Source organism: Sciurus carolinensis, chromosome 15 (genome assembly GCF_902686445.1).
Source record: "Sciurus carolinensis chromosome 15, mSciCar1.2, whole genome shotgun sequence".
Lineage (NCBI taxonomy): Eukaryota > Metazoa > Chordata > Mammalia > Rodentia > Sciuridae > Sciurus > Sciurus carolinensis.
The window spans coordinates 57500971-57513025 of record NC_062227.1 but is presented as its reverse complement, the minus strand read 5'-3'; the positions used below and the strand labels follow the sequence as shown (position 1 = coordinate 57513025).

At 47.6% G+C, this 12055-nt stretch overlaps 1 protein-coding gene across 4 annotated transcripts in view; it reads left to right on the top strand.

The window, feature by feature from the left end:
* Nucleotides 1-2190: 2190 nt before the first annotated feature.
* The window catches only part of Myo5b (myosin VB), a 323115-nt gene continuing 313250 nt past the window's right edge, over nucleotides 2191-12055 (top strand). The window contains exon 1 of one of the 4 annotated variants that reach the window (XM_047526328.1): nucleotides 2191-2617. In XM_047526328.1, coding sequence (XP_047382284.1) covers nucleotides 2591-2617 — 27 coding nt within the window. In that variant the 5' untranslated portion in view covers nucleotides 2191-2590. The remainder of the gene's footprint in view (nucleotides 2618-12055) is intronic. The other 3 variants (XM_047526329.1, XM_047526330.1, XM_047526332.1) reach the window with 3 other exon arrangements.

Genomic DNA, 12055 nt, shown 5'->3' with positions numbered 1-12055 from the left:
AGCTGGACTTTGGGTTGGGCTGAGATCATTGCTAGCATTCATTGCTTATATTGCAGGTAGAGTGGTGGGTCTAGAGTAAGGTTAGAATTTTTTCTTTTGTGGTGCTGGGGATTGAACTCAGCGCCTTGTGCACATGAGGCAAGCACTCTATCAACCGTGCTATCTCCCCAGCCCTAGAATTCAATTTGAGAGTCAGCATCACACTGAGAATGAACTGGGGAGCTTGGATGAGAAAAAAGAAAGTTCTGGGAAATGGAGCAAAGTTTTATTTAAGAAGCAGGATGTGCAAGCAGGACTGGAAAAGGACATTGAGAAAGGGTGAGGAGAGAGGCTGAGAAAACAACAGAGAAAGGAGGAAAATGATAGATGCCATGAGGGGAGGGAGTCAATTATCACCCCAGACCTCAGGGAGAGAAGGCGGTTCCAATAGGATGGGGCTAAGTGGGAGCCAGAGAGGATTAAAGCAGCAACTTTTAACCTTGATGCCCATTAGAATCACCTGGGAGTTCTTCAGAATCTGTTTACCCAGGGCAGCACCCCAGACAAGTTAAATCAGAATTTCTGGGAGTGGAAGCCACACATCTACTTTGCAAGTGACTGTGAACAGAAGAAAATGTTGAGAAGCCGTGAATGATGGAGGGACTTGGAGAGTGAGTGGAGCAGCTGCGCACGTGAAACTGTCACTTCTAGCTTACCAGGAAAGTAGAGAAATCCAGGAGAGATGGGACTACTGGTGGAGCAAAGGGCTGAGTAAGAGGCGGGGTTAAGGAGGCTTTCTCATTCAGAGGGGAGAATGAACTGGAAAGTCAGTGAGAACATGGAGTATTGGCCCCACTGCCAGAGTTTCTGATTTAGTGGGTCTGCAGTTTAGCTCAGGGCCTCCTGCAAGCTAGTCAAGTGCTCTCCCACTGAGCTACACCCCTAGCCCTAATTTGTATTTCCAACAAGATCCCAGGTTATGCTGATGGCTGGTGTGGGTGTGGTGCACACTTTAATAACCACTGAAATCCAGGTAAGGGAACTTATGCAGAAAGATTTTTGAAAGAAAAACGTTTGAACCATGTCCTTTGTGCTCTTGCCAGTGGAGCACTGGATGGTTCCATTCTAGATCCAATGAGAGTCCCCTGAATTTTGGTCACTATTTGTTGACCCTGGAAATACCATCCTTTAGAATTTTTCAGAGGAATTGAGATATCCAGGTCCCATCCTTCACCCATAAATCAGAACTCCTGGGCAGAGGACCTAGCCAAAGCCTCCCTCGTGATTCTCATTATGAAGGCATCTATGCTAAGCACCACACAGGTCAATTACAATAGGGATCTTGCATTCCAGTAGGAAGGTCTTAAGTGTGATACGTGCAGACTCACCTTCTAGGGCTGGTGCTCCAGAATGGCCTCAGCTGGTGTAGATGCACCCTCTAGCTGAGAACCAGGCTCAAGGGCAAATGCTACTTTCAGAAGTCAAAGGCTGTGTCTCTGACAGCACTTTCTGCCCCCTCTGGACTCCTGACAATTCTCATTTTCTGAGTGAAATTGCTACTTTTTGCTGGATGTTGGAGAGGACCCTAAGTTGTTGTAGGCTTCCAAGTGCCACAGACAGGGGAGACAGAGGGTGCGGCAGGAAGGCAGGGTAAATGTAGGAGAAAATGAGACTTTCCGGTAAAGCAAAAATGCTCTGAGGGGAGCGGCTTGGAGTTTAGTGGGAAGCTGCGGATGAAACTGGCAAATACTGGTACTGGCGAATTCCACCTTTCTGATCAGGATTTCAGTGCAGGGAGTTCAGTTTGGCAGAGACGATTTTCAGTGTGGATCAGAATCGCCTTAGCAAACTACAACACAATTGAAATTTACTAATGAAAACGTTGACTACAGCCGCGTAAGAGAAAAACGCGCGGAGCCTTCCACGGCTTTCCTGTTTCAGCTCTCCAGTATTTCGGTGCCTTTTCCCCGGTGGTTCCACTGCATTCTAGCCCAGTCTCACGGGGCACAGCCCGGGTGGAAGATGAACGCCGAGCGGCAGGTACCCACAGCCGGTGCACACCTGTGCCAGCTTACGCCGGGCGTCCAGCAGGGGGCGGCGCGTGCCGGTTCCCCGTGCGCCGCTCCGTGTCGGCCCCGCCCCCGGCCCGGAGGACCCCGTGGCGGCGGGGGCGCGGTAGGGCTCAAAGGCGGCGGCGGCGCACGGGCCGCCCGCTGTGACGCGCCGGTCCTCCGCCTCCCTGGCCGGCTGGCTCTCCCTCCTGCACCTCCTCCCCATACCTGTGCGGGGAGCGGCGCCGCGCGGCCTCCTCCCCCGCTTGTTCCCAACTCCTGCCCGGCTGCAGCTACGCCGCCGCTGCCACGGGAGTAAAGGTCGCGACGGAGAGAGTGAGTCGGCCGCGGCGCCTCCAGGAAGCCGGCTGGGCAGGTTGGGAGAAAAGAGGAAAGGGCGAGAAACTCTCGTCTAGTCCAGGAAGATGGCGCCAGGCCGGCCGGCTGTGGACTGAGAGCTGCTGGGGCAGCGAGGAGCCGGGACCCGCTGCCCACCTGGGCACGAGCTAGGGCTGCAGGCGAGGTGGGGCGTCCCGGGCTCCGGCCCAACCCGTGGGGTCATGTCGGTCAGCGAGCTTTACAGCCAGGTGAGTGCGGCCATGCGCCGCAGCCCCGGCGGGCACAGGTGAAAAGCTCCCCGTGGCGGGGGCGGCGCGCCTCCGGGCCGCCTTCTCCCACCGTCCCGGGAGGCGGCAGGCCATTCCTAGCTTCCTTCTCACCTCCGTTCTCTGCACCTCGAACTTCGGTGATGGACAAAGTTTGGCTGTTCCGAGAGCGCCCCTCGTTGACCGACCGCCCGGCCGCGCCTGCTTAGTAGCTCCACGGCTCTGTCCCCTACCCGGGATGTCGCCCCCTTCCACGCCGTCCGCCCCTGATTTTTGTCGCCGCTTTAGCTCTAGAATGAGTTTCCGGAACCTTGGGGGCGTCTCCGCCAGCTGGGGGCGGGGGTCAGTCCCCGTAGTGGCACCCGGCGCGCCGCCCCCTCTGGCTTGCGGACCTCGTCCCGGGTGTTCTGCAGCGCTGTGCGGCTCTCGTGCTTGCTTTGCTTCCCTTCCTTGTAGCGCTGGGGGGATTTTTGCGGTGGAGAGGGGAGAGGAACCAGCCGGGTGTGAGGGGCGCGGCGGCTGGAGGAGGGGTGTAAGCTGTCAGTAGAGGGGTGCTCCAGGGATCCCTGTAGATCGCAGGGAATGGGAGCCGTTTCTTAATTGGCTGGGGATGGGCATTTTGAGGCGGCCTCTCGGGGTGGGTACCAAGCGGACTTCGGTTATTGCCGGGAGGCGGTCAGTAATTCTGAACTAGGGGTGAGGTGTGGAGTTGTAGGGTTTAAGATTAGAATGGGCGTGCGGGCCTGTTTGCCCATAATGGGGAACAGGTGCGGCCCGGGCGGAGACACCTGGGTTCCGCCGCAGGTGCTGTGGTTCAAGTTAGGAATTAGCCGCCGCATCCCTCAGTGCCTGTGGCCGTGCAGCAGTCGCCTGGGCTCTTGGAGTTTCAGCTTGGTGCCAGGGGTGAGGTGAGCAAGGAAGGGTTTTAGGCGCCCCATACCCGCTTAAAAAACAAGTTTTGAGTCTCCAGATACTTGGGTTTCCTGTTCGTCTTCTCTGGTGGCCGGGACAGGTTTGACAGTGCCTTGTGCGTAAGCCTCCATGCACAGTGGTGTGTGACGCGCGTCGTGTGGGTGAGTATGTGATTCCTGAGACGCCGGCCCGGGCCAACAGGTCTGGGCGGGGTAGGAAGAGCTACTTCCGCATCCTTACCTGGAGATTGCTAGTTGCTGTCCAGCGCTTGGGGGAGCCCTTTAGTTCGCAGGGCTTGCCGCCCCTTATTGGATGAGTTATAAAAGCTCCCCTTCCTGCTGAGAAGGAACACAGCCGGCTTAGGTTGATTCTCACGAGGTGATAACAGGGTGTCACCTGCCTCAGCTGCTGTGGATACTGCCTTTGGGGACTTCTGGAGCACCCGAGAGACTAAGCAGGGATCACGGATGACAGTAGTCTCTGGGAGAGTGGAGAAAGTGGGAGTCCGGACGTGAACGCTGGCAACTTTGGCTTTGGAAAAGCACCCCAAGCCTTTTTTACCAGTGGGGTTTGGGGAGGATCCCTCAAAGCTCCAGTTTTCAGCTTTCCCTGAAGTCGATTAACAGGGACCGAGTGTGAAGGCTGGAAATGGGGGAGGGAGAAATTGAGTTCACAGCTGAAGCTGTTTCCTGAAAGTGCTACAAATAAAACCTGTGTTCCTAGGTTAAAGGAGTGATGTAACTAAAGTAACTACACATTGCAGTGTATCATAAAATCCTTTAACTGTGTTTAATTGCTGCATTGTACAAAGCTAATGGGCTATTGAGTACATCAGGTTTTGGAACCTTAGTTTTGAAAAAAACATTGGATTGGTTTTAGGAAACTTTTTGTTAATACTCAATATGACTTTGTTAGAAATGAGTATTGCATGCAAGTTACATAGGAGTGACTTAGAGGGGTTTCAGAATACTTTGAGTTGGATACAAAGACGAAAATGGTGTTTTCAGTAAAGTGACTTGGATATTCTTAAAAATTAGCTTTATTGGTGTGAAGGTTTTGTACTTAAACCAAAACCTAGGGGTTCCTCCCTAGGGCTAGTGAACTGCACCTTACCCTTTTACTGGGGTTCTGATTCTTGATCATTTTTCAGTTTTTGAATCTGAAGTCAAGGAGATTTTTTTGTGGCCGAGCAGTAACTGCCAGGTTTGAGTTTGGAGAAGTTGCTGCTCTTTCAGGCAGTTGAACACTTGGATGCCTTACTGTGAGAAGCAGCAGTAGTGTTTCCTTATGGTGATAACCCCGGTTGCCAGGCTGGATTCTCATTGTGCGTGTGAATCGTAAATCATATGGAGAAACTGTGCCTGCTGCTCAGATTCCCTTTGTTTCTTGGAGAGATGATCTGTTCATTTTAGCGTATTGATGAAATAACCCAGGTTCCCTTTTATTTCTAACCTGTTAGTGGTCTTTCCTAATGTGATGAACATTGGACCCAGACAAGCACAGTAGTATATTATGCATGATGGACATACCCATCATGCCAACAGCATTTATAATTGTTGGGAGGTGGAAATTTTAAAGCCTTCTATTGATCATTCTTGTTGCTTTAGTGACACAGTTGGAAGGTGTTTTTGGAATGTTGAGTATTAAATCATTCCAGGTAAGAAATTAGTATATTAACGCATTCCTGAGACTTTTTTTCCCACACTCCTGTTCACACTTGGTTTTTATCTGTTTTCAACTGCAGGATCATATGCTATGCCTCCTGGGGGGGTATTTTTTTCCCCCCACTGGCAAAAGATGATTCCCATTAATGAAACTCCCGTTGTGGAAGACCCATCACCTCATCAGAGAAATTGCTTTCTTTGTGGTGAGGATGGAGAAAGCACTTTATTGTCAGTTCCAGTCACTTTCGGGGTGATGTCAAGGTGAGTCAGCCTCATGCTTTCAGAAAAGTGGAACTGACAGGGCTCTCTCACAAGTAGCATGTATGTAGCAAGCATTAGTGCTTGGCTTCTACATTGCCCAAAGTGACAGTGGGCTTGATTTGCACAAGCCCCAAAAGAAGCCCAAGCATATGCTGGCATGGTGAATATGATTTGATCATGACTTCAGAAAACCTGATTTTTTTTATTTTTTATTTTTTATTTTTTTATTTTTATTTTTATTTTTTTTTTTTGGTGCTGGGGATCGAACCTAGGGCCTTGAGCTTGCAAGGCAAGCACTCTACCAACTGAGCTATCTCCCCAGCCCCAGAAAACCTGATATTAAAATATGAACTACATAACCCCCTACCTCAGGCTGGATGGTATGACTATGACTGTTCTTTATAGGGGGTTATTCTGGATGAAAAACTTAGATATTTTCAATAGGCTACTTTGCTAGTTAGCAGAGTGACTAGGAAGGCATTATACTGAAATTGATGCCTTCAAATATTTTTCCTACTTTTTAATTGCCAGGTAGTGTTTGAACAGTTGGGGTTGTGTGTGTGTTGGTTGGGATCAAACCTAGGGCTTTGATTATGACACTCCACTGCTGAGGAATGTCCCCAGACCCAAGCAGGCTGGTTTATTTCGTATTGGGGATTGAATCTACCAGCACTATACCTTTGAGCGACTTGCCCAGTCTTTATTTATTTATTTTTTGGAGATATGGGGTTCTTGTGGCTGGCCTTGAACTTGGAATCCTCCTACCTCACCATCTACTTGGCTTTCAGAATCACTGGGATTACAGGTATATACCACCACACCCAGCCAAGCAATGAGTGAGTGCTGCTAGGTGGTTACTTTTTTGGTGGACACACCCTGGGTATGGTAGCTTAGACCCTAGGAGCAGTAAGGGCATTGATTTGGGCACCAGTTCTTTGGAAAAACAACCCCCGTGCATTTGAGCAACTTTCCCTCACCTCTGCATCAGGTAAGTAGGTTTCCCCCAAGTTATCGGTCTCAAAGGTAGCAATAGACGCTTGTTTGCTCTGTATTCCTCACTGTTGGAGGCACTGACAGTCTTTACTATTGGTTCCTGAAAGATTCTCTGCTTTCTGAAAAGTGTTGAAGACAAGAGGACTCAGTCGGTGGTAGTGGATGCTATTAGTGTTGCCCTCATCTTCCCTTTATTCTGTTCCCTACAGGCAATCTTGGTGGTTGATCACTCTTGATAACCAACTGCTGTGTCACTGTCAGTGCTTCCTGAAGCTATCCTTGCATATATGCACAGAAGGCCTGAGAATTTCCAGCCTCTGCGAATGGGAACAGTCACTAAACAAAAGTAGTATAACAAAATTTCTCTTTGGTACCAGGGATTGAACCCAGGGACACTTAACCTCAGCGTCACATCCCTTTGAGACAGTCTTGCCAAGTTGCTGAAGTTGGCTTTAAACTTGTGGTCCTCCTGCCTCAGCCTCCAGATCCACTGAGATGACAGGTGTTTGCCACCTTGCCTGGTTTGAGGTCTTCCACAGGGTGGGACTGGAGTAACTGCTTGGGACCTTTCTCAATTACACCCTTCCTGCTTTCCCTGTCCCAAAGCTCCACTCGCCTTTTATCCTTTCCTGGGGAAACCGTCTGACTCTTGTGCAGGAATCATCTCGATCTGATTCTGGGAACCCATATTAACCCATAACTGACAGGCCTGGCAAAGCGGGTGTTGAGAGGATCAGAGGCTTTGGCCTCTAGGCCTCGGGTGTGGTATGGAGGTCTGGTATTCCCCACTCCCACTTTCCCTCCCAGCCTGTCTGCCTGGTGTTGCCTTCTCCTTCCCAGCCATGGCTTCCCTTCGTTCCCTTTGCTCCCCTTTCTCATTTGGCCTGTAAAGCCCAGTGGACCCTTTTGGGCCCTGCTGACAATGGTCAGAATTGCAATGTTTTTGTGAAGTTGAAGTTCTCATGACGTATCTGACTGCCAGTACTCACGGAGCAGGCTGTTGCCCTGCCTTTCTTTGGTGGTCCTTGGGCTGCTTGTAGGGCAGAGGCCATCACATTTTGGGGACCCTCCAGTGTTCCGTGATAAAATCTAAATACAAAGTAACCAATATAGTCCCTGGGTTGAGAGGAGTGCAGATGCTGGAGTTCCAGGTACTCTTGGGGAGGAGGTGGTCTGGTGGGCTGTTGTGCAGGAAGGGCTTCTGTTAGGCCAGGGGGCATGACTGCCTTGAGGAACGAATAGAATTTGAAGACTGGGAAGGGTGCCATCAGAAGGGGGTGATGGAGTGCATTTAGATGTGTGGATGGGAATGATCTAGGCATATTTACGGGTAGTAGTAGTGGTTTGTTTTTTTTGTACCGGGGATTGCTCTACTACTGAACTATATACCCAGTCCTGTTTTAATGTGAGACAGTGTCTTGAGTTGCTCAGGCTGGTCTTCAGCTTGTGATCCTTTTGCCTCAGCTTCCTGGATAGCTGGGATTACAGGTCTGTACCACTGCACCTGGTCAGCATTAGTTTTTACTCTTTATTTTGAAGAAATTTTTAGAATTACAGAAATGTCATAAAAATAGCACAGTTCTTGTGCATATTTTCCAAGATTTCCCTAGTGTTGACACTTCATATAACCAGCATGCAATTATCGAAACTAGGAAATCAATGATTGCATAATACTGCTGGTCTACAGATGTTACTGCAGTGTCGCTAGGTTTTTCGTCAGTGTCCTATTTCTGGGCTAGGGCCCCATTTAGGATCCCCCGTGACCATCAGGACATAACTTCCTAGTCTCTAGTTGGCAGAAGTTGATCAGTTTCCTTCACCTTGGCACTTTATGGGTATCGGTCACTCACTCTGTAGAATGACTCTTCACCTGACCTTGTTTGACGTTTTTCATGCATACATGGAGGTTGTGAATTTTGGGCAAGAAAACATCAAATACAGTGCCTTTCCCTCTGCATAGTAATACATCTCATTACTGATGGGATCACTTTGATCCCTGGTCTGAGGGGATGTCCATTTCCTTTTATTAAAGAAGGGAACTTATAAACTAAGATCTGGGTACAAGTTGTGCTTGTTCCTAATTTTTATACTTGGGGATTACTGAGACTGGCACTTAAGTTTTAGATTATGAGAGACAAGGGAAGGCGATGAGTCAATTTGACCTTGAGGTTTTCTGACTTGAGTATAGACAGAAATTAGATGTCAGACTGGGGGCAAGGATAATTTTTGATCTCTATTTTGGATTCGGGATGACAATGGTTTGTGTTAGAAACAGATACTAGAGCTTGGAGAAATGTTGAATCTAGAGACCTAGATTTTATGTGATCCTAGGATCACATAAGATGCTTGGGATTCACTTTGGAGGAAATGGCAGTTGTCCTAGAGCCTATCAATAAGGGTGAGAGATGTTCTTGGTGTGGGTAGTCCTGGCCTTGTGGCTATGATCTTAATTTGGGCTGCCCTGGATGTTGTTGCCAAAGGCTCTTAGCTGACACCTTGCAGCAGATACTTGGCACTCAAATTTTTCCATAAGGTTACCTGCATCATGGGATAGTTATGAAGGATTATGTGATCTATGCCTTAAAGTATCTCTGATCCATGTTCTGTCTCGCTTCTTCCTCCAGTCCCAGTTCTGGGTGGTCAGCATTATGAAGTTGAGCCCTTTTCTCCTAACTCTCCCCTGCCATCCTGCTTGGGTATCCATCACAAGGGGGCTTGGTAAATGAGGAAGTGAAGGATTGCTGCAAATAACTACTAGAGCAGTAGATAACTTGGGGAAGGAGTAAGAACAGTTTGAAGTTTTAAATTTAAGCTGTGCTTTCTGGTCCTAGGTCTTTAAAGGAAAATTAAAAAGCATTTTTCACAATGTTCCTTTTTTCCTTCTGAATATGAATGATTATTGAAGTGATTCATATAATGCAGGAAAGACAAAGGCTTTGTACCATTTGCAGAAAGAACTACCATTATGTACACTCACAGAACCTGTTGTCCAGTATGGTAACTACACATGGCCATTGAGTGCCTGAAATGAGGCTGATCCAAATTTGGATGAGCCTTAAGTATTTAACACCAGCTTTCCAAGACTAAAAAAGTAAAAATCTAATTTACGCTTTTAAAACGGTTATATAATATTTTGCTTCTATTGGGCTAAAGTGTTCTTACTCAGTTTATCTAATTTTTAAGGTGAGCTTTGGGAAATAGTCTTTTCCTATGTGGTTCACACTTGTGGTTTGCATTTTATTGGGCAAACCCACTTTAGATTTCAGCACAGTATGCTTAAAATGCATGACATGGTTCTTTTTTTTTTTCTTTTCCTCTAAATCTGTTTTTTTTGTAGCATACAAAGGCAATTTTACCATCTTTAATAGAATAATATGGCTTTGTACACATGTATCATAATGGTTTTTAACATTTAATTTTTATGAACATTTAGGTTGGTTCCAATTTTTTTGATGCTGAAAATGTTGCTGAACATCCTTATCTCACTTTATTTTTACTTATTTTTTTTTTAGAATTCACTTCTAAAGGTGGAACTGCTGGCATGATATGGCCTGTAGCTTCCAGAAGAGAACCTGTTTACTCACCTTCCAAGCCTGACCGTTGTTCCTCTGCCTAAACCTTATTTGTACCAAGTTTCAGGTTTTTGTTGACTGTCTCTGGAAGGTTGAGCGTCTTTTCATGTTTGTAGTTTTCCTATCTGTATGTAACTGGCATTATTTGTAGCTGTTTTTAATCTTTAAATGAATTTAGTGATAGGAAAGATAGTGAAAGAATATTCAGGATACAAATTTCAAGTGAGGAAGCTTGGCATGTAGTTTCCTTTGTTCTGAGCTTACATACCTTTGAGCTCTGCTGTTGAAAAACTTGTGAGCTGCTATAGAGAGCTTTTGTGCCAGATCATTTCTTCTCATTTTTAACACTGTCTTACAATGGAGGCACTTCTGTTACCCCATTTATAATGAGGGACCCCAAGCATACACTGAGCTACCTGGCTTTTACTCTCCATGAGGTATGTTATCTTGATGGTGCATGAAAGAAGCCCAAGTGTGGAGGGTCCTTTCTCCTTAGCACTGTTCCTCTGTCCCCATCAGAGAAAACCCATTAAGATTAGAGGAAAGGATGTGCAGAAAGGGAAGATGGTCTTCAAATTGTCCAGGCAGGTGTTTGATGGGAAATGAGCACACCCTTGTCATTGATGTTGCCAGCTTTGGCTAGCTGACAGGGCCCTTTCTTGGCATCGGAGAGCCTGGTATACAGAAGTATACCAGGACTCAAAGCATTCCCCTTTATAGTCTCAGGAGCTCATCGGGGAGCTTATCAAAGCAGTTCAGAGTCTGGTGTGGCAGAGCACTTGCCTAGCATGTGTGAGGCACTAGGTTCGATCCTCCGCACCACATAAAAATATATTGTCTGTCTACAACTAAAATAACCAGTTTAGAAATGTCCTCCAATCATGCATTTAAATTGGACACGAGGGAAGTCCTCATGTTATCTGGATCCTGGTACGGATGAGCCCTGCTGTTATCTTGCTAATGTACCTGTGAGAACGATCAAACTTGACCTGAGTTCCAGGCTAACAGCTCTTCCTTAAAATTGACTCACTGGCTCAAAACTTTGCCCCGCCCTACGTATGTTGTGTATGGACTCCTGGGCTGAAGTGGTCTTCCAGCCTCAGCCTCTCTAGTGGCCAAGTGTGGAGGTACTCGCCTCCGTGCCTGGCTCCGACCCCCCTTTAATGATTCTAATCACGGCTGAGGCCATGCAGCTCTCCTCGCCTTTGTTTATGGAGGAACGAAGAGGCCCGTTCTGACAAGCTAATGATGATGAAGAGTTTTGCCAGTGTAAAGCTCAAATGTGCTGTGACAAGAACCTCTGCGGGACACAAGAGCATCCTTCTACATGAAATTCGAAGACTTAAAAAGTTTTCCTCAAAAAGTTGGGGCTTCTCAGTTTGGCGAATGGCTTCCATGAGAGGAAAGGAGGATGCCAGGCAATAGAATGCGGTTTCCATTTGTATCGTGAGCTAGAGGCTGGTCCTCTGGGGAACGAGGGGGGACACGGGGCCAGTGGACTGCGTTGTTGAACTATCCTGGTGCCTCGGCCATTCACTCCAGGCTGATGGAGCTGCTTTTCCCAAGTGTCTACCCAGACCTAGCACAGCCCCACCAGCCATGGTACATTTGTAGAGCGTGTTTCCCGTGATGCCCGGCTTAGGTATCCTTGTCGAAGGCGCCTTGGAAAAGGCGTACAGAGTAATACTGTCATGAAATTGTGAAGCAAAATGAACAGCATTGATGTGCATATGGTAAAACTGAGGGGGAAAAATCGGAATGAGGCAAAAGAAACGAATTTAGGTGGGGGTGGTAGGGGAACAGGATTGGGGCAGTACTAATTTAATTTGGACTGTGCGTTCACTAGTATTCATCTCAAATCAGTTACTTGAATGCAAAGTTTGTTTAAAATGGTATTACAAAACCAAATGGAAAGCTGAGGCTAGATGTGGCAGGAGGATTACAAGTTTGAGACCAGCCTGGGAGACCTTGTGAGACCTTTGTCTCAATAACGTAAAAGGGCTAGGGGTGTAGTTCAG